This window comes from Trypanosoma brucei, chromosome 7 (assembly GCF_000210295.1).
Source record: "Trypanosoma brucei gambiense DAL972 chromosome 7, complete sequence".
Taxonomy (NCBI): domain Eukaryota; phylum Euglenozoa; class Kinetoplastea; order Trypanosomatida; family Trypanosomatidae; genus Trypanosoma; species Trypanosoma brucei.
The window spans coordinates 1,578,409-1,600,998 of NC_026740.1; the positions used below are offsets into that span (position 1 = coordinate 1,578,409).

The window sequence follows — 22,590 nt, forward strand, 5'->3', positions numbered from 1 at the left end:
AACTAATTAAATTATTTTTTCCGTTTTTTTTTCCTCGCGATTTCATTACCCATTCCTTCCCTCTGTTCACTTTTGTGTCTTTGTGAGGTGGTTTTATTTTTACCTCACTCCACCTCTTTCTTCGTTTTTTTTTCTGTAGATGTTAACGAACCATCTGTTTTGTCTCTCCTCCACTTCGTGTTCACCTAAAGGTTTCCAATTTTTTTTCTTGTTGGTGTTGGCGTCGTGTTACTCGCCATGAAACGCATCCTTTTTTTTCTCCTTTTCCGCAAGTCCACACTTATATAAAAATATATATACATAGAAATTCTGAATATATATTATGTGTGTTTAACAAATTGCATAAACTATATTTGTGTGCATTGATGCTCGCGTGTGTTATCGATGTTGTATTTTTATTTCTGCTGTTTGATTCCATTCAGGGGTGGGTGTGGGGCGTGGTCGTAACATTTCGTGCAAGCGGTCCAATTTTCTGTGGAAGATGGAAAATAAATGAAAGGTAAATGCTCGCATCTGAGAAGGTTTCTTTAAAGGAGGGAGGGGGGAATGCGAAGGGTAATATAAAAGGGGGAAAAAGAGATAAAAGTCATTACCCGCTGTCTAGTTTTTTTTTCTTTTTTGTAGAGAGCGTTAAACATTCGCGTGCACATATATAAATGTTTGGAATAGAAAGAGCAACAGAGTGTATGTAACCACAGAACCTCAACTTCTATCGAAGTTGGTGGAGTTCTTTAGCCTCCACACCGCTTGTGCTTCATTCTTTTGAACAGGCTCATGTGGTTTTTTTTTGTATGTGCAGATTGTGAATGTGGCGTTTCTCGACGCAGCATCAATTATTTGTTCGTCATTTTTCATGTTTTTTTTTCCCTTACCTTCCTCTTTTTTTTTTTCCTTGTTTTCATTTTCTTCGACCCTTACGTGTGTTTGTGTTTTTCATGGAGTTTGGGCCTTTGGACCTGCGGTTGTCCTGCCGCTTAACGCAGAAGTGAAAGACGCATGTGTGTTTCTATTTATTTTCTATATTGTTTTGCACCTGGCACTTTTCCCTCCCCCCCCCTCCCTCATCAGAGGTGCATTTACCACTTGTCTTACCTCCACCCACCACCCCCACCCTTTCGATTTAATTTATTGATTTTGTTGCATGTTTTTTTTTTGTGAGTTGTCGCCAATGTAACTTTCGGCACTCGGTCGTGAGTTGTGCAATTTAATTTAAGCAATAATAAAAACAAAGCGAGAAAATATATAGGATGAAAAAGAAAGGAAAACAGTCAAAGACAAAGTAAAATTCATTCGTGTGAATCGCGCTGATATGAAATGTGGCTGCAAGTTCACTGGATGTTGCAATCCCGTTTGGTTATGGTAGCGTAACGGTAGAATATTCGGAGCGGATGAAATAAGGGGGAGAAAGCGTTTCTTCCCTTTTTTTTCTGTCAGCACGTTTTTTTTTCATTTTTTTTAAATATATTTTTTAATTATCTTGCTTCCTCACGTGCTCCCATACTTTTCCTTCTTCGTTCCTGCCTCTATTATTTTTGGCTGTTTCTTTTTTCACTGTTCGTTCCCCTTCTCTTTTCACCGAAAGAGTATTGTGCAGGTTACTGCTGCCCGTGAGGCGCACGCTTTTCTCTCTTATTTATCTTTTTTTTTTTTACTTTTTGTTAATGCAAGTTTTTGTTCTCCTCTTCCTCTTACCCTTCCTCTTTCTTTCTTTCAAAACTTCTCTCCTCTTCCAAACCAATTTTATACACCAAGTCAACGAAAGAAGTTTTTCCGAAACCGGCCTACGTGTGGGGTACGGAGAAGGGACAAAGTAATAGGGAGTAGTAGACTCACAGTTTGGTTAATATATATATATATATATATATATATTTTTGAAAAAATAAAAGGGAGTTAAGAGCAGGTCAAAGTGACTGTTTTACCACTGCATCACAAAGAGGGCACTACGTCGCACGGAAAGAAACAAATATAAGAAATACAAAAGGAAACAAAACCAAAAATAATCATCGTCTGGCACGTCGCAGCGTAGCTTTCATAGGAACTCCAAACGCGGAGTCGGATTAATTAAGAGGGGTCCCCTTGTCGGAAGAAGACTAAAAAGAGAGGTTTGGAAACGGGGCTGACATATCGGACTGACTTGTTGTGGAGGCCCGGAGAGGTTTTCTCCTTTCTTCTTTTCTTTTTTTTTTTGTGTGTGTGTGTGTGCGCGCGGGAGTGTGCGTATCTTCTTTTTTTTTTTTTCTAGATTTGACGTGTCTGGTGCTCCCCAAAAAACACCAATTCTGACACTTTACGCACACATCGCACCGTATGCAGTCAGGAATATCTAGTCGGTCGTACTACCGAGATGTAAGAGGTCCAGTTCCGGTATCGGAACGCGGCAGCCGTGTCTCGTTAACACCGAAGGCGGCAACGGAGGAGAAAAGAAGCCGTGTGGTGAGACGCCCAAGCGCAGCAGCAGCCATCGCACCTGCTCGTGCTGCGGGTACTTCTGGATCACTTCGCACAACAACACCCGTCTCAGCAACCACGTCTCGCAACCGAACAGTGGTCACCCCTTATCGCGGAACACGTGCTTCTCAGAAGGCTTCCACGTTGCAGTCTCCAAAGACACTTTCACCAGCAGAATCAACACACTCCGTCCCGTGCATTCAAAGAAGGGCATCCGTACCAGTACCCGTATCAGGGCGCCGTTCCTCCTTCAGGAATCCGTCATCTGTTAGTGCACGACGAAGCACCATTGGCCCAATGCCGAGTCGTGCTTCAATTGCCATGACTTCTATTTCGGGGGCTGGAGGTGCGTCAACGGCGGCGTCGAGTGCGCAGACACCCACTAGAAAGAGGCACCCAACTGCGGTGATGCCAATAGCCGAAACAAAGGAGCAAGTAAAGAGCGACGTTGGCCGAAATAGTATTCCCTTCACCTTATCAGGGCACTATTCATGTGCTGTGGTGGTGAAATCAAGTGCTGCGGTATGGGCTGCTAATGAGGAAACTGGTGCTGTCGATATTTTTAGTAGTGTTTCAGGCGATTTTTGGGGGCGAGTGCCTCCGCGGCCCCCTATGAAGTCTGCGGCTGGGCCGACGCAAGGGTGTTTTTCTCTCATTGGAACTCTTAAAGCGTTTGAGCATCATGTGTGGGCAGGGTACGATGATGGAACCGTCGTTGTATACGACCACCTCTGCGTTAATGCCGTGACAACTGGATGCTTCCACTCAGCACCGGTTGTGTCGTTCTGCGGGATGTCCGATGGTATCACTGTCAGTGCGTCCACCGACATGACCCTTGTGCGGTGGGATAAGGAGGAAAAGAATTTTGAAGCCATTACCCGTATTGTTGGAGTACCCGAAGCGCATCAGATGCTAACGTGCACCACCTCATTTGGTGATAAGTATGTGCTCTGCGGGATGACAACGGGAAATATTATAGTGATCGACTGTTCCACAGGCATGCAGGCTGCCACACTACGAAAACACACCAGTTGCGTGAATGCACTTGTTGTGATGGAAGGTTTGCTCTTTACCTCAGCGGAGGAGGGTTGCGTGAATGTGTGGAGCCTGCGCGCTGACACTCCTAGCGCTGGCACAACGTTTCAGAGTTGTTGCAGGCTACTTCGATCGATTTCCGTACAAATGGCGGTTCGGGACATGGTTCCTCATGATGCTTCCCGTAGTTTGTGGGTGGCGTATGTAGATGGATTGGTTGAGCGCTGGAGCGCCAATCCTGACGATGACTTCGGTGTTGAACAGGTGTTGAGGGAAGGAGTTGTTGACGCAGAAGGGGTACCTAGGCGAGTTGAGGCGGTTGCACTTCAGTGTATGGGAACGGTGGAGACAATGCGTGTACTTGCACTGGGAAGCAATGGCATCAGTAAGGTCTGGTGCGGTCACCGTAATGAAGTGGAGGAATCTTTGCAGCAGTCCATTCAGTCGCTGAACGCCATAATTTCTCAAGACGCAGCAGAAGCAGCTCTGTGGGAGAAAAAGGCTTTGCTACTGAAGCAGAAAGAGATGAAGCGTAAACAAAAGTACAGTTTGTTGCTACTCAGCATCTATGAACGTCAACTCCTGTATAGCTACTACGCCAGATGGAGAAAGTTCTCCACTAAGAATACCAATCAGGGGCGTCAACATAAGGAAATTTGCTTCGATCTGGAGGACCGTCATCGATTCCGTATTCTTCGTCGGTATTTTACGATGTGGTGTTCCCTGTATGAAAAAGAACAACGGCGGCTGCGGCAGAAGCTTCTCTCCACAACATTCCAGAAGGTATCACGCCGCATGTGGTTGTCACGGTTGTTTTCCACATGGAGAAGGTCCACAACCGAACGCAGAATGGCGCGACATCGGTGGCAAATAGCGGTTGCGTTGGAAAAAGTGTCCAAAGGAACCCTGTTGGAGAAATTCTTTACCAAATGGCGGCACCTTCGCTGTAAGTCGCGCAAAACTGTGGGAGAGGACAAGATCAACATATTAGCTGCAAGGGCACGGAAGTCTTTACAACGGCGGGCCTATGATGAATGGAGGCTACACCATTCGTGTCACGGAAATAAGAATTCTCCCATTGCCTGTGCTCCTTCAAGGGGTAACGCTGCAAAGATAGCTGAATCGTACGAAAAGGTAGTAATCGAACGCCACCGCCGCAGTGTGTTTAACATGTGGCGTAATATGACGAAGAGACGTCGTACTTTGTCTCGACTAACGAAGCTTGCCAGGTCCAAGGAGTCGCAACGCAATAGGCACATCTTATTCAAAGGGTTCATACAATGGCAGTTGTTCGTGCAGCAGCAACATCTTAATGCCATGAGCCGAGAAGTGCAGTTAGTGGAGAGGCGGCTGCGCCATGCTGAGGAAACTAACGCAGACATTTTTGACAAGTTACAGTTACAAAAGCGTCTGGACCAGCTTCGGAGGCAACACGACAACGAAACTCGGCAGCTGCAGGAGGAGCTTGCGCGCGCCCAGGAACTTATAAACGAGCGAGATGCTCTTCAGTCAGCTGATCACGTAGTAAATAAAAACGGTGCTGATGATGAAGAGGGAACTCCTGTGAGTACCTTTGGCACTCCAGCACGCTCATATGCGCCACAGGCGCTATTCTCACCAATTGTACTACAGAAGATGCCTACTTCAGAGGCGATGGAGTTTATTATGAGCCGATTGAAGGGTATTGTATTGAATCTTTACACAGACATGGGGCTTTTCCGTCAAGTTCGAGAGCGCCTGCGTTGTGGTACAACGGCGGCGGTCATCTTCCTTGAAGGCTTTCATGAGGTGAAACGCCTCATCGTGTCACTCAGCAAAAAACGTGTGGGTGCCTCCACACGGCGCGGTGCTGAACGTTGGGCGGTGACACCTGAATCGTTTGATGGTGTGGGAGCTCTCCCGTGTTCAGGTGTTGTACAGGGTATAAAAGCGATGGTGCTCGCATATGATATGGTGAGTAACTCTGACATGGAAGGTTTAGCGGCAACGCGGGAGGAAATAATCGAGAACGTAGATTTACTGTTTGCGCTATGGAAAGCTTGTTATGCTGCCAGGAAACCAGTGTTGCCGGTGAACAATAGGGTTTCTACACGGTAAAATGGAGTGCTAGTAGGGGAACTTTCCCGGTGCATTTTGTCATTTTTTTTTTTTTTAAATATATATATTTATATATATATTTTCATATCCCCAGTGGTCGTGTCATGTGTGCATTGTCCATTTCTTTGGTTGTGTGAACAAAAAACGTACATAAATATTTAGATGAGCTTCTTGTGCCACGTGTGTCCATTTCTTACCTTTGTCGCTTCCAACGCTTCTTCATTCGACTCCCCATGACAGTTGGAACCTCAGCGGTACTGTTGGGTGTTGCTCATCTCACGGTTGTCGTAGCTGACATGTGATTTCCTTTTTTTTTCTGTACTTTTTATTGGGAGCCTCAAGTTTACTGGGGCCATTTATCACGTGCCTCGCGGTAGGTTAGGTCGCGGTATAGCCACTTCTGTGCACTCCAGGAGGGTTGCTCTATGTTTCTACATAATCGCGGCCTCGCTGTGGATCGAGCGGTGCTGCGGCTCAATCCGCTTATTGTTTATGTTATTATACCATTTCTTTTGCCGTTGCTTTCCATGTGTATATTACGCTGGAAGTTGGAATATGCCTGGGCCGAGCTTTTTGTTCTAAATGCACTCGTGTCAGCCTTTACCGGTCTGGTGATGTGGCTACATTCTGAGCGAGTGGCAAATATGTTCCTCCAATACTCGGGTCACTCATATGGGAAGGCAAACGAGGGCGCAGCAGCTTTATTAGGGGTGCACCGCATTTCACCCGTGCTTCCCGCTTGTGTCTCTCTCTTTTTGATGCTGATCAGCTTTTGGCATGTTGTAGTCATGATTCTTTTAGCGGTCATGTGAAGTGAGTCTCCGCATATGGCACATTGGTTTCCCGATCGCCTGTTGTCCTATGACTCTTTTCCTTGTCGTTTCACAATACACAAACACGTTTGCATACGTGCTAAATAGTGGTGGTGCACGTATCTAATATTTTGCCTGGTGCCGCAGTTATTACTGCTAACCCTTTTCTGCATGTGTGTGTGTGTGTATTGGTTATGGGCGTTAGCTTTGATATCTGTACCGACTGCTTTGGACAAACCAATATGTGAGAGCGGTGGTCATCTTATGGTGTCGTTTCACAACCTTCTTTGGCCTCGAAGCACCTTTCCTTTTTCTTTTTTTGCCACTGCGCGATTTATTTCTCCTCGTTTGCTGCTGTTTATGTTGTTTCATATTCAACATTGCTTTGTCGAGTACATTTTACATCTCTCTGCGTCCATTCAGGCGAAGGGTCGGTTAGCCCTTGCATGGTGAGGCTTCGCTCGGCCTGGGTTGCACAGCAATCGTCCAGAGAACTTAACACATACTTGCGGCAACGCGCATGGCATTTTGCCTCATGTGGGAACCATGCTATTGCGGCAGATTACGTCATCCGGTTACTCAATCGTCACCCGCGCGATGCGACAATGTTGTTGCTCGGTGAAGTTACAGCCCGCCGCACACGACAGAAGCAACTTGAGGCAAAGTGCCGTCAGTCTCATGAAAGACTATGCACTTGCATGAACGTCAACAATGCCCTTTCCCTAGTAGAGGATGAGCGGAAGCGGGAGACGCTCAAAGAATGGTTGCAGGAGCCACCACCTGCTGACGATGTGGAACTGGAGGAGCACATTATCGTCAGTGAACAGGAGCCTTTGCCAGAAACACAGGCTGCGGTAGAAGTCATGGCGCAGCGAGTGAGTGCAAAGCCGCTCGTGGGTTTGCAGTTTCCAAAGCAAAGCATCTACGGTCGTGGTATATATGCTCTTACTCGAGTGCCTTCAGGTACTGCTGTGTTGGCCGACCAACCTTTTGTTGTGCAGCGAATGAACAGCACGACATGCGCGCACTGTCTATCGTCTATCACCAGTGCCAGTAGCACGTCGTCAGCAGCGGGTGTTGTGTGTCCACACTGCGGTCAGGAGAGTTATTGTAGCATTTCTTGCCGCGATGCTGCATGGCGTGAATACCACAGCTGTTGCTGCCATGCCACGAACAAAATGTACGCGAGTTGGGAATCAAGCATGCAAGAGCTTTTCTCAACTGATGTGCCAGAGGAGTCGCGAGCTGCCTTGTGTTGCTTGGCAGTGGCGAAGATTTGTGCTATGGCGACGGTGCAACAGCAACATCCGCTCTCTCTACCACGTCTTCGGTCCCTACGCGGCCGTGCAACCTACGATGCAGCAACAGCATTGAGCGAGGTCGGTGCGCTCGCTGTGACACTTGCCCAGTCACTACACCAACAGCACCTTTACATGGAGGAAATACTCTCACTTTTTGCGCTTATGCAGACCAATGAGTTCCTTCTTTCCGGTGGCATGGCTCTCTACCACGGTTACTCATTTCTTAACCATAGTTGCGAACCAAACTGTGGATTCGTTGGTACTAATGCAATGAACCGCCGGTTGGTGGTATTGCGGGATATACGGGAGGGAGAGCAGTTGTTGATTAACTACAACGCAGACTTAACAACATGTGTCTCTTACGAGGACAGGCGGGCACTTTGCAAACAACGTTACTTTGAGTGCTTCTGCCCAAAATGTATTCGAAGGGAGTAAATTTGATTTGTCACCAGTCTGTTAGCGGTTGCCGTAAGCGGTTAAGGGAAACTGTATTAAAAGATGTGAAACACTACTGAAACACAAGCTCGCACCTACCCACTTACATATATTTGTTTATGGAAGGAGAGACGATGTCTTTAGTATGCGTGTACATCATATCGCATTAATCTTTCTTTTTTGGGGTCTGCGTGTTTTGCTGTTCTCTTCATTAGAAGTGAGTGTCGGTGCCTCTCATGAAGCGTAACTCTTGTTAATGGTGCAGGTACAAATCTTTTCTCCTACACCCCTCTTTTATTTTCATACACCTGTATTATCGATCTTTCTAAAGGGGAAAGAGGGGAAAGAGAGCCCAATAAGGTGGTAGTGTGTTCTCCCTAACAGTACCCCAATAAGTCGGTCGGATCCTTTTGTGAGAATCGTGTTACACTATGCGGGCATCTGCAGCTGTGCGATGTATTTTATCCAGCACAACACTCACAAGTCAGATAACTCAATTAGTTCAGCGGGCGGAACAACATCTGAACGTTAAGCCCGCTAATCCCTGTTCCTTGGACACCAGTTCCACGCCTGTCGCGGACAATCTGTGGGAACAAGTGATGGCCGTCGCTCCGTCTGCTCGTGCTTTAAAGGAGACGGACACGCTGCTGGCACTTGTCTTTCGATTACTTCGGAATGGGCTGCAGCCTCCCAGTGGTGAGGCCGCTGCCGAAACATGGTCAGCTCTCATTCGCGACTTAGCTCCCTACAGTGATGTTGAGGCCAATTCAGTTCTTTCATACCCAGGAACCCCTGAGTGTGCCGAGGAGCTTAGGGGGGCAATGGCCAATGCTTTATGTGCTGCTGAGGGCCGCAACAATGCTAATTGTGACTTGGATGATCGCCCACTGTTGCGCCTCACCCGAGAAACGCTGTTGCTAACGGGTGGAGTAGTGCCTCTTAGCGCACGGGTTCCTTGTAGTGACGGCGGGGCCATCGGTCAGCTGTTGGATGCATTTTGTGTTTGTTGCGAAGCGAGCGGCAATGCCATGATGTCTAGCGCGTCCCTGGAAGAGATGTCGAAAGCGGTACTTAGCGCCTTGCATGTTATTGCAGAAACGGTGGACGTAAGGGAAACGAGTCCATTGGTTTTGTCCCTTTTGCGATTTATGCGTTTGCTAGGTGTTCGCGAAAAGGGACAGTATAAACAAAACGATGAATCTATGGGATCTGTTGCGTCCTTTGCGGAGGAGCTCACATCTGTTCTAGCCAATAACGGCCTCGGTGCCCGCATTGTACTCTTCTTTGTGCATGAGCATTGTGAGGCAACTCCCGAGGAAATGGTACCCCTACCCCTTGTGTGTCTTGCGGCCCGGGGCATATGGAGGCACTACCGCACAGCAGACACCACGTTCCCCTGCTTAGAGCACCTTAAATACGTGAATGGTGCTGTAGATGTTACGCTGCAGCGAAATGCAAATAACAACAATATTCTAGGACTGCAAGAAAATGAAGAGGGTGACTTGCGGCTACAGGTTTCTTTGGCTTTACTAAAGGGGATGCGGCTGCACGCAGATTCTCCGGACGTGTTTCTCCGAAGTGCTATTGATGTCGTGGACAGCTGCCCCGCAAGTCTTTCACTTGAGTATGAAGTGTTGGTGGCAAAAACTAATTTGTTGGATATGTTTGCTGATGACGAGGCAAGTTGCAGTGCTATTTACGATGATCTTTTGCAATCACTAAGGGCACTTGTGGAATTGCGGCCACGGGATGCCGAAAACGATGTTTCATCTATGAATACGCATGAAGGAGGGGAAGGGGATGCTGCAAGTGATGGCAAAGTGACTAGAAAGAAAAAGCTGCAAATTAAGCACATGGAAGAAGATAGACAGCTTTTGCGTGAGCAGTTTCAGGAGGCACACCGTATTGTTGTGGAGGCTTTTGTACGTTCTCGCATTCAAGAGCGACTAAATCAGGCTTACACCATACTCGTGACCCACAAGTATCACGGACTTGTCATCACTCAGGAGGTTGCATACCCGCTTTTAGATGTGTTGAGTCGTCGTGGTGACTGCCGTGTCTTTAATATTATTGATCTCTGTGTGCTATACAGTGGATGCACCATTGACTATGATGCACTTACATGCCTTTTTAGGGCTTGCCGCGTTGCTGGTGACTTTTACAGGGCACGTACACTTTATCAGTTGCTTAAGGAAATGATTCCGGGCTTTCTGCTTAGAGCCCCGACCACCATCAGGGAAATGCTACGCGAGTTGAAAGTACTGGACCCCGAACCGACGCATCTGTTCGCTGACACGCTTTTGGGGAATGGAACCATGGGTGGCACCGAGTGTCCTGCTAATATTTTGCCCGTGGAGTTAATTGATGAAGACGATCCCTCGAATCGTCGGCGAGGCCCCCTCCGAGAACTCCCTAGTGCAAAGGCTGAGTAACAGATGGAAAACGGGTGGATTCTAAGGGAAGTTATTCGGTGCCTCAAGTCAGACTAAACGAGACTGTGCGGATAGCGGGATGGGGAAGAGATTGTATCGGTATTCATATTTCGTTGATTACCGTCATCGTGGCGCAAGGTTGTTGAAAACCAAGTTGTGGAGGCCATTGGTTGCGTGGCGCGGGTGCTACAAAGGTTTATAGTTGTGCACTGTCCTCCATGGAGTGGGTGCGGCAGTATCGTATTCTTAGTTAATGGTTGCTGTGTCTTCTCTTCCTGTTGTGCATAATGCTACAGGTTGTTCTCTGCTTATTTTGTTTTTTTTTCAATTTTTTCTCCATCCTTTTTTTTACATTTTGCGTTGATGTCTCGCAAAATCTACGCGTGCCCCCAATTTCAATACAGTGAGGATCGAGAGGTCCCACAGGGTAAAAGAATTTTAAAAGGTGCGGAATTTGGAGGCAAAAGTGCACTGACACCTGAAAAATAATAAACGAAAGGTAAAGGAAGTGCTCAAAAGAAAAGTTGGTGTGTGATCCTTTGTTTTCTTGAACTTGTCCCGTGTCTTCACCGCGAGCACCAGTGAAAGGATTCACTACCATCAAGTTACCGTGTAATATATTAAAGTACGCTCAACTTTTTTTGATACGCCTCCTCTCACCAGCCAATTTGCAGGATGAGCGAAGACCCAAACGGCACGCGTTGGTTGAAGTCCGAAAATAACGTGGGCCGCTCACTTCTCCTTCGGGGTGGTTGGACGGAGGGCTCTGGACTTGGCAAAGAAAAGGACGGCGTCACCACACATGTGAAGGTGCGGCAAAAAGACGGCACGATGGGAATCGGCTACGCGGGAAATGTGCATGAGACGTGGAGTACGCAGTCGGTGGCCTTCGCAGATGTTTTAGAAAAGATCAAAGCCGCTGTTTCTGTAAATGATGATAGCGATGCGGAAGGAGGGGGATCCTCAAGCCAAGCGAAGAATGAAGAAAGGAGTGATGCTGGTGGATGCGGAAAGGCAGCAAAACCGAGTGGGGGTCGCCACGTCGGAATGTACGCCAAGCGCCATGCCCTCAAAACAGAGTTTCTTCGAGCAAAGGACGGAAAATATTCCGAAGAGATTCTCGGTTCTGCTAGCTCCTCGCGCAAACAAGGGCGGGTCAAGGATAATACCGTGACTGCTGATGATGGTGACGATGTTGACAATGCTGAAAGTAAATCGGCTGATAGCGAGAGCTCTCGCGCTAAGCGGAAGCGGCGGCCCGCGCATGACGAGAAAACGGAAGAGATTGCGTCAACATTACGGTCTGCAGTGTTGCAACGGCTAATGGTACGCACACCAAAGCACGAGCCGCGACAGGTATCAAAGGGGAAGGCCGAAGATGGGGATGGAAGCGTTGATGATGACAGCGACAGTGGTGATGGCAATATCGTCCGTATTGTCAAGCCGTACCCACGACCGCCAAAATGCACCGATACGCCTTTCATCGAGTAAGGGCAAAGCTACTACTGGTGGAATTTACATCACTTGGGGCTTTAGCCGTCTCCAAGTGAGCAAACGGGGGAACAACAAAAGATGTTGCGTGAAAAGGTGGCCACGTGAAGTTATATGCTTGTGAATGTCGGTGCATGCACAGCTGCATACATGCATTCTGTCTTTCGTAGCTGAGGCACTTGCATTAACTACTGCGAATAGCTATAAACCGTCGTCTAAATCTCCGATACTTGCATTTACACGCTAGCTACATATGTGTCATCTCTAGCTGTCAATCACTACGTTGCAAAATAAATTGCTGATTCTACCCCTTCGTCTTTACCAACTTATTCATTGTTTTTTTTTTTGCTTTCAACCGTCGCTTATGCAACCATTGTTTTGGTTTAGTAAAGACAAAGGTCAGAAATCATAGAAAGGAGGAAGCGCCAGAGCGTTAAACAGTGTTTGTCATCGTCGGTATTCGAAGTGATTCTTCATATTTTGTTTCTAGTGTTGTTTTTTCACTAGACGGTTGGCTGGGTGTGAATCTTCCAGGCATTCATCCGTACCAACGCAAATAATACCCAATTTGGGGGCGCAAGTGACAGTTACGATCCTTCATTTGGGTTGTTTTTGTGTGTAACATAGTTGTGTGTAAGGTTGTTTTCGTGCCGAGGAATCTGGCTCGTGCGCACACAATTCCATATAGAGAGAAATAAAAAGAAAAGAAAGTACAAATACAGCAGCATACTTGGGACAAAGTTAGACAAAGCAACATACACTACCAAACTAACGGTTAAGTATTAGTTATCCATAGATACAAAAGAGAAGAGAAAGAGAAAGATACTGAGATAAGACGTAGTCAGGAGGGAGTGGAGTTGTCACTTCATCAGTGTGGAAACGCGTTTTTTTTATTTATTCGTGAGCAGCTTCAGGTGGATTAAAGGATAAACACATCGAAAATTTGAAAAAGGTGCACTGGAATCATTGCATTTGTTACTCGGAATCCTCCCCACCGACGTGGTCTTGTTCCTGAAGCAGCCTGTACAATTTCATTTTGGGGGGTTTCTGCTTCAATCTTGGGCACTGGTGAGTAAACAATATATTTGTATATATAATACGCGTGATATATCTGCGCAATGGCTGAAAAAGTACAGGTGGTGTCACGCCTGCGTCCACCCTTACGCCCCAACAGTCCTCTTTCTGTGGTGCCAGTGGACGAGCAACGCTTGTGCGTGGCTAATCGTAGGGTGTACGACGTGGATCGTGTGTATGGTACCAATGATTCTACGGAGTATATCTTTTATGATCGTGTGGCTGCCCTTGTAGACCGCTTCCTCACTGGTTATAACGCCACGGTGCTCGCCTACGGGCAAACCGGAAGCGGCAAAACTTTCACAATGAGTGGCCTCATGCCGTTGATCTTACGGTACACTGTGGAGCGTATGGGCGGTCACACAAAGAATTTGAGTTTTCAGTGTGTGGAGGTATACGGTGAGGTATTGAGAGATTTACTTACGAGCGATCCAGCTGGATCGGCAAAACACCTCCATATACATGAAGTGGACAGCAGTGCTAACAATAGAAATGGCACGGCAAACAATCTCAATGCTAACAACTGCGGTGCATCCGTGGTTGTTGTCGGTGCTGCGCGCGTAAAGGCGCGAAACTTTGAGGAAATACAAGAAATTATAGACTACAGCAGCAAAATGCGCGCGACAGGGGCAACACAGATGAACGAGAACTCATCCCGAAGTCATAGCATCTTCACAATATTTAACCATGAACAACAGTCTAAACTCAACCTTGTTGATCTTGCGGGTTCGGAGCGTAACAAAAAAACACACAATGTGGGTCAGAGGTTTAGGGAGAGCTGTGCTATCAATGGGGGATTGCTAGCCCTCGGCAACGTTATTCGTGCCCTTAGCCGAAATAGCTTTAGCCATCCTGAGGCTCCTCAGCATGTTCCGTATCGCAGCAGCAAGCTGACGCGGCTGCTACAGGACTCACTTGGAGGTAATAGCACAACGCTTCTCATTGCATGTGTGTCCGCAGATGCCGACAACACGGGTGAGACGGTACGCACAATGCAGTACAGTGCTCTTGCCGCAAGGATTTTGAACGAACCGTTTTTACGTTTTGAAGGTCCCGCAGCAGCGTCTTTGGTGGAAGTGGAGGACGACGAAAAACGGCAGGATGAGCACGAGTGTCAACGGAATGATAATAGTGCTGCCGCCGGTGGATCGACGGAGGTAATACGACTAAGGAAGCGTGTGGCTGGTTTAGAGGAGCACCTGCAGCGCTGTTGTGAGGAGCTCAAAAATGACGAGGTGGCCTTCGCCCAACAGATCAAATACACCAAAATGCTGCTTCAGGAGAATGAGCAACTGAAGCAACGCATATCGTCCCTTGAAGGGTTCGTACCCTCCCCTTCTATGACACCACCGGCGACTGCAGCGGCGGCAGCAGCAGCTAGAGAGATGGAGATAAATAGTGCCCGGCTTCGAGGGAGAACGGCACTGTGGCAACAACTACATAAACACCGGCGGGGGAGTCCAGAGGCTGTTCAGCAGAAATTGTCCGGGCAGGAGCCATTGGCCTCCCATCGCCTGCGATCCCCGCTAATGGACGCGTGTGGGTTTACTCCAATTAATGAATACAGTGGTCAGGAGTATTCATGGGAAGGAGAAAAGACGGTTATAAGTACACAATCTCAGCAACAGCAGCACTTGTTCGGCACAAACCCAGCTTTGCACAGCACAGCATGGAATGAGCCAGCCAAAGTTGTAGAATTACCCGAGAACATCAGTAATATCAATCATATAAATGATAGCGGATCCTTGTACTACGAGTCTGAAAAGCATGTAACCGGAAGGGAAGAACAGCTCAACTTGCTGGCAAAGGAGGCGTTATATTACCAAAACAGTAACAGTGAGTTGCGGCGGCGTCTTCGCGCAGTGATGGCTTTATATGAAGCACAGCAACAAGAGGCCGCAATGCTGCGGCACGAAGTGGAGCAGATTCGTGAACTCATCGACGGGAGGTGTCAAGTATAATATTTCCTACTGTGTTCAGCATGTCGGTCTGTTCTCTCAGTTTCTTCCTTGTTTAAAACAAGAAAAAGGGGAAAAAAGAAACACTGAGTGGTTATTTGTATGTGTTGGGTAGCGTCTGCTCATGCCTATTGATCGCTTCGTACTCCCACGTCAACCGGGGGATATAAGTGCTCAATTTTTAGAGTGCGTTTCGATTCCTTTTTGCTCCCCAGTTTGTGCTCACCGTGCAGACGCGGGGTAGCTGCAAGCTCAAAATGATGCTCTTTAATGACAATAGTTGTTTGTGTGGACACGAAGGAGGTTTATGCACCCGTTCTTTTTTTTTTTTTTGGTTTCGCGCTTGTTTGGGGTTTTGCATTGTTGACAGGATTTTCATTACTACCGTCATGCTTACCTCCCTGTCGCTATACCTGTTTATTCTACAGAATTTTTTTTTTTCGAAACTATCTTTGCACACTTTCCTGTCGTGTGTTCTTCAGCTCTCACTCGTTTCCTCTTCGTCATTTGGGTTTACTTGAGGTGTCGCCCGACCACCTTTACCACCTCGTATACCAGCGAATACCTGTATCTTTTTTCTCTTAGCTCTACTGAAGAACTTTTTTTTTTTTGCTACCTTTACTTCCCTATTTTCGAGAGTTATTTCCAAGGTAGAGGAAACAAAAAAAAACGCAAGTGCACAGAGAAAACCCAATGCAAGCAAAGGGAGATGGGAGTGGCAGCTTTACGCAGCGTAGCCCTCGTATCATTAATGGGGAAGGCAATGAAAATGTTGCGGACACCTTAAGGCGTCGCTACGTGCAGGCCGAGCTCCAATTGCGGGAGTGTGAAGACCGTTTTCGTCGGGATTGTGCCCGTCAGGAACAGGAGTTGGAGCTCATCCAATTTGAGAATAATAAACTAAAGGTGAGGATAGAAGAGATGCGTATGGCAGAGAATGCGGTAGATAAGGAATCGTCCTCACGGTCGCCTGGTGGCGCTTGTGTCGCAGCAGAACATGACTCCAAGTTACTGAAGGCTTCCTCGCAGAAATATCGATCTGCCCGTGAGGCTGTGGAACGCGCGCGCAATGAGCTTGTTGATTTGGAGGCTCAACTGTCAGCGGCCCGTGTTCGCTTCAACGAACTGCGTTGTAGACACGGCAGTACGAGTAGCGCAGCGAATGCCAGTTCTCTCCAAACTTACCGCAACAGACGAGAAGAAGAAGAGCAAATTGAGGCTTCTCGGGCTCGGTTGCGAGGGCTTGAGTCGCATGTAGAGACCGAGTCAGATCGCCTCTCCACTCTGATTGAAGAGGGGAAGGCGATGCGATTGGAAATTGACTTGCAAATCACCATGCAGAACCAAGTAGATGCTCTGAGACAGGATCGTGAAGGGGAGATGGTGGAGATTATGAAAGAAACCTCCTTTCTTATTGAAGTGTGCAACCTGCTTGTTGAGGAACGCAGTGAGTGCGAGCATCAGCTGGCAGAATTACGAAAGGCGGCTGAGGCAGACGCCGAAGCGTATGAAAAAGCCTTTTACGAGCTTGTTGCCGTAGAGGACCGTAATAAAATCCAGGCGCAGAATGTAAGGGAGGGCATTGACAAGCTGACAGATGAATTAGCTGAAGTTGTCAAGGAGCGCACCGCCGCGGAGCACGATCTGGTAAACAAGCACAACGAGACCGGTGCTGCTGCCCAGGATGATACGGATGAAGACGGTGATGGTCTCGAGAGTCAGCTAAAAGAGTTTGAAGTCTACCTCAACCGTCTAGGGAAAATTGTCGGCACTTGCGATCTTGCTGAGGTCGAGAGTTACGTCTGCGATGAGAATGGGGAGCGGTTCCAGTTGTATAATGTCATACAAAGCAAACAAAGCGCCGCGCGGGAACTTGAGGAGGAGAGAAATGAGCTAATGAAGAAACTCAATATCCTTGTTGACGGTACTGAAAAGCAGCGTCAGGAGCGCGAGGAGGTGAAAAGGTTGCAAAGTCATCTGAAGGACCTGCAAGAAGAAACTGAGGCAATCGAAAAGCGGTCAGAGAAGACACGAGCAGTGCTAGCTGAATCAGTTCTTCACCTGCAGAAAACATACACTTCTATTGGTTGTGTTGCGCCGAAGCTTGTTCTCACGAAGGAAGGCTCCACACCCTCGCTACATTCTGTGCATGAACTGTTCGCAGCCATTGAACGCCGTACGGAGGATTACTTAGCCGTTTGGTCGCATGACCGCAATGGTAACCAAGCAAAGCTAATGGGGGGGCGAACTGGACCTTTCACTGCACACTTGCTTGACCCAATGCCAAAGTTTATAAAGGAAGAAACTGACACTTCAAAACCAGCGGGTCTGACAAAGCCCCGTCATGAACAGATCGGTATTGAACTAGACGAAGGCTACGGCAGCGGGTTGTCGAGCCCCGCAACGGCTAGAGGAGAGTAAACACGCGGACCACTTACTGGAAAACAAATGGAAAGCTACAACAAGGGTTGTAGCTCAATTCTAACGTAGGTGCGTAGTTGCAGCGAGAGGATGTGGGCGGGGAATAATAACCATTAGAGGCCCCTTTACTCCTTTTTTTAGATTTGTATCTTCCCTCGTTCCTTAGCGTTTGCGCCGGACGTTCCAGGAAGCGTACAGCAACGGAAGGGGCACGCCCCGGGCTATACTCGTTTTGGTAAGGGGACAAGGAGGGGGAATGACACAATTAGAAACGGTAAAAAGTTAATGCGGTGCGAAAGGGCGGAAGGCGCTGCGATTTAGAGTGGCACGTTATGCACTGACTTGTGCACTTGACGTTATTTTTTTTTTTTCGTTTAGTATTCTGTTTCTTTTCTCGTGAGGAAAACTTTCCGCCGCTATGTACTTTTTCGTTTTGTCTTTCTCGGCACGCGCCCATTCCTTCCCACTCCCGCAGCTTTATTGTGTTGTCCGAAGTGTCCCCCCCCCCCTCCGTTAGTGCCCTCACGTTACATCTCTCACATGTCGTTGTTTTATTCTTCAGTTATACACGCAATGTGGGTCGAGTAGTTATACATCTCATTTTTCCGTTCCTCTTGTCTACTTACTCTCGCTCTGTGTCAAGTGCGTTGTGAATGGACGCCGTAACATTTTCGCTCACTTGGATCTCACTCACCATCCCAGTGAGAAATTAGATGCGGCCGCGTTAGTGGGGGAGGGCGAACCTCAGTTGTTGTTATTGTTGTTTTTGTCCGTATGTGTATGTGTGTGTCCTTGTTTGGGATGAAACGTTGCCTCACGTTTCCAATGTTTCCTATAGATGCTCTTGTTTCATTACACTATGTTGATTTCTGTGTTTTGGCTTTTCGCTGCGACACTCATGGCTATCCCTGGGCTGGTGTGCCTCGGTGTTATGTACATAATTTACCGCCACAAGCCGAAAAAGCAGGGTTAAGACGTTAAAGACACCCCGTCCCTTCGTGGTGGCAGCCATTTTTCTTTTTTTCTTTGTAAATTTTATGTTTGTTCCCTCGGTTCTGCCTAAACGAGAAGGCTACCGGTAGTAGCAGTGGAAGCGGTTAAGGGAGGTAAGTGGTTACTTCCCATCCCATGTTTTCCACTATCGTTATTCTCTGCATCACCCCGGGGTGACTCTGTGGCACCTCGATTTTTATGGCAGTGGAACAGCAGCGAAGGAAAACACATGTAGAAAGTGGGGCCAATGGTTTCGGGTGGAAGCAATGGCAACGGTCGCACCTATTGATGGGGGAAAAGAAAGAATGTTGTAGCGGAGTAGAAATATTCATCCAGTTAATGAGAATCTATCGACTCCTGCGGTTTCGTACTTCCTCGTCATCAATATATCTGTGGGTGTGTCATGCCGTTTGTTTGTGTTGGTCAGTTTACTTCTGGAAGGACCATACACATTGTCCTTGCTTGTACTCGTCCCTTCTCCTCCTTCTTCTTACGCCGCTCGTCACCAGGTATATATCACCGACGCGGGTGTAGCTGTTTAAGCATCACGCCGCGGATAAGGAAGCTATAGATACTACAGGCATATAATCATATATAGTTTCATATATATATATATTAGGTATTCATTACATCTAGCGGCATGGCTACTAACGTTGCTTCCGTGAGTGACAAACAACAATTGTGGCATTCTACCCTGTTGCTGGAGCGACTCTCTACGCGTCGTGTCTTCCAAAATGAAGGCCTTCAGTGCGCCGCTTCTGTAATGCGCTCTGAAGCAGCGAGAGCCGATGGGCGGCTGTGCGACGATTTCGAGGCGGTTCTGCGTGGGAATGCCTTGTATATTCGCCGCTTTGCCTGTGATGAAGACGATATGGCGCTTTACAATAGACTAAAGGGAGAACTCATTGCCGCAACTGGGGCAGAGATGTCAAAGGACGGTGGTTTGATTGAGTGGAGCCGACACCAAATTTTCGAGAATCCAACAGACATCAGTGAGACTTTCAACGCAGTTGTGGAGATGCTGGCGGAGTACTTTGATGTGGATGTCTACGCCACGCGGCTGAATTACTATCGTGATGGCCAGCAGTGGAAACCGCAGCATCATGATAGTCATGCGTACGGCACAGTTAAAACCAGTAACAACGGAGAGGAGCCGCAGCGGGAGGATTTTACTGTTGGGATAACACTTGGGGCTACACGGAGCCTGCTTTTCGTTCACGAGGCTTCCGGCTACCAGTTTGAGTTTCCACAGCGTAATGGTGACTGTTTCGCATTCACAAGTGAGGTGAACAACACGTTTACACATGGTGTTCCCCGTGTCAATACACCCATTGGCGATCGCTTTAGCATTATAGCGTGGGGACGACGTCGCTCCTTAAATGAACGTAATGGCGGATCTGTTGTTGGAGGCGCGAAGCTTCAAGGGAAGGAGCCACAAACGGTAGAGGAGGCCATTGAAATGGCGCATCAACTTGTGTCACGTGGGCCAGCACCAACTCAAACTACTGAGAAAAGAACAGAGAAGGCTGCAACCAAAAACAAGAAAAAAAATCGATTGCAGTGATTTTGTGGAAGTGACATCTACGCCTACACGCATGATACGAGTATATGTGCAAGACACGGTTATATGTTTGGTATCACACACACAATAAAAAAAAAAAAGGAGAAGCGGGGCGGGGAATTTGTGGGCTGAAATATGATGATGATCAAACATGAAATACAATACGGCGACGCATCACGTAGCAGCGTGCTGAAACTAAATAGTGCCGTGCGGTGAGTATTTCTACTGGCATTTTAGAAGAGTTTCGCTGTCGAAACAAAAAAAAAAAGACACTGTGCTGTTGTTCTGTTTTCTGTTTGCGCGTGTGGGGCGTACTTGCATACCTACCGTGTCACCCCACAAATCTGTTCGCTATTCTATTCCATTGGTTACTGTGCCATTTTTTCTTTAATGCTTTGGTCTCTTCCCGTTCTTTCTTCCCCTTTCGTTTTGCTATTGGGGGTGACGGTCCTCTTATTGGAGTGCTGAAAGTTTGAAGTCATATTTTATCTGTTTTTCTCTGTTATTTTCCCTGTAACCTGTAATAAGTGTTTGTGTCCTGAAACCGCGGGTTATAATACACATTACTTATCAACTATCGATTATGACCGACCTTCACATGAGAGAGCGGCAGGGTTTCACAGGAAAGCTGAACGATGCTATTCTCGAAAGAGTTCATTTCGTTTCTCGGCGGCTCAACCTTCCACAAATTGAATCAAAGTTTCCACATCTCAGCGTAAGTGACGGTTCGTGGCGTAAATCCCCTCCAGGTGACGATGTGAATCTCGCAACTTTCATTGATCACACGTTACTAAAACCTGAGGCAACCCAAGCGCTTATAATGAAGTTGTGTAAGGAGGCGCGCGATCACAGATTTCACGCCGTCTGCGTAAATGGCAGCCGGGTACGCTGTTGTGTGAAGGCGCTGAAGGGCAGTGGTGTACGCGTTGCCGCATGTTGTGGTTTTCCACTTGGGGCTGGTAGCACTGAGGCGAAAGTGGCGGAAGCGGTTGCGGCAGTACGAGATGGTGCCGCCGATATCGATATGGTCATTAATGTTGGTGCCGTGAAGGAGCGAAACTACTGCCTCGTGTACAGCGACATAAAAGCGGTGGTGGATGCATGTGGCCATAATGTGACCACAAAAGTTATTTTTGAAACATGTCTTCTCACACCCGAGGAAATCATTGACTGCTGTATCCTGTCAGTCGCTGCTGGTGCATCATTTGTGAAAACCTCCACAGGATTCAGCATTGGTGGTGCCACGCCCGAAGCTGTTGATATGATGTTGGCGACTGTTGGAAACGAAGCGAAAGTAAAGGTAAGTGGTGGTGTGCGTGATCGCGAAACGGCTCTGCAATATGTGAAGGTTGGCGTATCACGCATTGGCACAAGCAGCGGCATTGCCATCATAACACATACCGACCGCTCCCGCAGTAAATACTAACGGATGTTTGTTGCTGAGTATGTGAAGGCTGTGACATATTTGATTTTGAATACAATAGTGGTTACAGGTGCGCGAATTGGGGTGAGTGGGCGTCCGGAAGTGGTTTCAAGTTAATATTTATGTTTCCTTCTTTTTTTTTCACTTTGGTGGTGCCAGGCCATTGTTATCACCTACACGCCGTGTTCTGGTGGAACAGTAATGGTGGTGTTTGGGAGTGTTGTTTCTTATTTTTTTAATTCTGTTTTGATCATTCTGTGTAACCATTCACGGAGGTTCTGGTGCTCCGTTTGATCTATTTTTTTTTGTTTTGTTTTTGTGTGATAACCATCAGGACTGTGTGCAGCGGTTACTCGGTTCCAACCTTTTATGTCACCTATTATTTTTGTTATTTATTTAAGTGGGGGGAAAACGTTCTAACTGAAGGAATGGCAAATGTTGGGAACAATCAGGCACTGGTAAATTTACGTTTCTGAATTTCCATATTTCTTTGAAATAAATAATGTATTCTGCGTACCTGCTTTTTGGTTATGTGGTTGTTGAATTTTTTTTCTTGTAAAGACGGTATTTCACTTGTATGAATCACTTTCGCCTTTTGTGCAACCTCGTAGAAAAGTTAAGAAAAAAAACGCTTATCTCTATACGGATACGCCGTTGGACGTCACGGAACTGTGCTTGGCGCAATGCAGCTATGGTTATAGGAAAGATACATTTTGTTTAAGAAGAATTATGAATATGTGTCATGGCTGTGGACAAAAGAGAAAAAGAAGGGCATCTCCGGTGACCGGAGGTGACGGATGGCTTACCGCCGCGGTTTAAAACTTCAAATTTGAAGTATTTCTTCAGTTTGAATATTTCGTCACCCAGGACCACTTAGACTAGTTACTCTACCCAATATTCATGGGTATTCTGTGAATGATGAACTTAAGCATACTTTTTTCCTAACAAAACGCCTGAATGTGTTGAATGATGCACAACCAATACGTGTGTTCTGATAATTGGTATTTGCCACCACCACCACCACCCTTAGTTAAACATATAAAAACATCATCCGCCGTAACGAACAGTTTTGGGACTTCACATTTAGTTGGAGTTGCCCCAGCACTCTC

General features: G+C 47.2%; 12 protein-coding genes across 12 annotated transcripts; 11 read left to right on the forward strand and 1 right to left on the reverse strand.

The window, feature by feature from the left end:
- Positions 1–2,307: 2,307 nt before the first annotated feature.
- TbgDal_VII6490 (hypothetical protein, conserved) lies at positions 2,308–5,580 on the forward strand (the record flags this gene model as incomplete). The annotated part of the gene is made up of 1 exon (XM_011776734.1): positions 2,308–5,580. The coding sequence occupies one exon, from the start codon at positions 2,308–2,310 to the stop codon at positions 5,578–5,580; it is 3,273 nt and encodes a 1,090-aa protein (XP_011775036.1).
- Positions 5,581–6,005: 425 nt separating this feature from the next.
- Positions 6,006–6,392, forward strand: TbgDal_VII6495 (hypothetical protein, unlikely; the record flags this gene model as incomplete). Its single annotated transcript, XM_011776735.1, has 1 exon — positions 6,006–6,392. One exon carries the CDS (start codon positions 6,006–6,008, stop codon positions 6,390–6,392), a length of 387 nt encoding a protein of 128 aa, XP_011775037.1.
- Positions 6,393–6,838: 446 nt separating this feature from the next.
- TbgDal_VII6510 (hypothetical protein, conserved) lies at positions 6,839–8,128 on the forward strand (the record flags this gene model as incomplete). Its single annotated transcript, XM_011776736.1, has 1 exon — positions 6,839–8,128. The coding sequence occupies one exon, from the start codon at positions 6,839–6,841 to the stop codon at positions 8,126–8,128; it is 1,290 nt and encodes a 429-aa protein (XP_011775038.1).
- Positions 8,129–8,559: 431 nt separating this feature from the next.
- On the forward strand, positions 8,560–10,560 carry TbgDal_VII6520 (hypothetical protein, conserved; the record flags this gene model as incomplete). Its single annotated transcript, XM_011776737.1, has 1 exon — positions 8,560–10,560. The coding sequence occupies one exon, from the start codon at positions 8,560–8,562 to the stop codon at positions 10,558–10,560; it is 2,001 nt and encodes a 666-aa protein (XP_011775039.1).
- A 250-nt stretch (positions 10,561–10,810) lies between these two features.
- On the reverse strand, positions 10,811–11,161 carry TbgDal_VII6530 (hypothetical protein, unlikely; the record flags this gene model as incomplete). The annotated part of the gene is made up of 1 exon (XM_011776738.1): positions 10,811–11,161. The coding sequence occupies one exon, from the start codon at positions 11,159–11,161 to the stop codon at positions 10,811–10,813; it is 351 nt and encodes a 116-aa protein (XP_011775040.1).
- Positions 11,162–11,235: 74 nt separating this feature from the next.
- On the forward strand, positions 11,236–12,051 carry TbgDal_VII6540 (hypothetical protein, conserved; the record flags this gene model as incomplete). Its single annotated transcript, XM_011776739.1, has 1 exon — positions 11,236–12,051. One exon carries the CDS (start codon positions 11,236–11,238, stop codon positions 12,049–12,051), a length of 816 nt encoding a protein of 271 aa, XP_011775041.1.
- A 1,118-nt stretch (positions 12,052–13,169) lies between these two features.
- On the forward strand, positions 13,170–15,086 carry TbgDal_VII6550 (kinesin, putative; the record flags this gene model as incomplete). The annotated part of the gene is made up of 1 exon (XM_011776740.1): positions 13,170–15,086. One exon carries the CDS (start codon positions 13,170–13,172, stop codon positions 15,084–15,086), a length of 1,917 nt encoding a protein of 638 aa, XP_011775042.1.
- Positions 15,087–15,353: 267 nt separating this feature from the next.
- On the forward strand, positions 15,354–15,668 carry TbgDal_VII6560 (hypothetical protein, unlikely; the record flags this gene model as incomplete). Its single annotated transcript, XM_011776741.1, has 1 exon — positions 15,354–15,668. One exon carries the CDS (start codon positions 15,354–15,356, stop codon positions 15,666–15,668), a length of 315 nt encoding a protein of 104 aa, XP_011775043.1.
- Positions 15,669–15,776: 108 nt separating this feature from the next.
- Positions 15,777–17,504, forward strand: TbgDal_VII6570 (hypothetical protein, conserved; the record flags this gene model as incomplete). Its single annotated transcript, XM_011776742.1, has 1 exon — positions 15,777–17,504. One exon carries the CDS (start codon positions 15,777–15,779, stop codon positions 17,502–17,504), a length of 1,728 nt encoding a protein of 575 aa, XP_011775044.1.
- Positions 17,505–18,695: 1,191 nt separating this feature from the next.
- TbgDal_VII6580 (hypothetical protein, unlikely) lies at positions 18,696–19,031 on the forward strand (the record flags this gene model as incomplete). Its single annotated transcript, XM_011776743.1, has 1 exon — positions 18,696–19,031. The coding sequence occupies one exon, from the start codon at positions 18,696–18,698 to the stop codon at positions 19,029–19,031; it is 336 nt and encodes a 111-aa protein (XP_011775045.1).
- A 106-nt stretch (positions 19,032–19,137) lies between these two features.
- TbgDal_VII6590 (hypothetical protein, conserved) lies at positions 19,138–20,061 on the forward strand (the record flags this gene model as incomplete). Its single annotated transcript, XM_011776744.1, has 1 exon — positions 19,138–20,061. One exon carries the CDS (start codon positions 19,138–19,140, stop codon positions 20,059–20,061), a length of 924 nt encoding a protein of 307 aa, XP_011775046.1.
- A 580-nt stretch (positions 20,062–20,641) lies between these two features.
- Positions 20,642–21,484, forward strand: TbgDal_VII6600 (deoxyribose-phosphate aldolase, putative; the record flags this gene model as incomplete). The annotated part of the gene is made up of 1 exon (XM_011776745.1): positions 20,642–21,484. The coding sequence occupies one exon, from the start codon at positions 20,642–20,644 to the stop codon at positions 21,482–21,484; it is 843 nt and encodes a 280-aa protein (XP_011775047.1).
- Between the last annotated feature and the right edge of the window lie 1,106 nt (positions 21,485–22,590).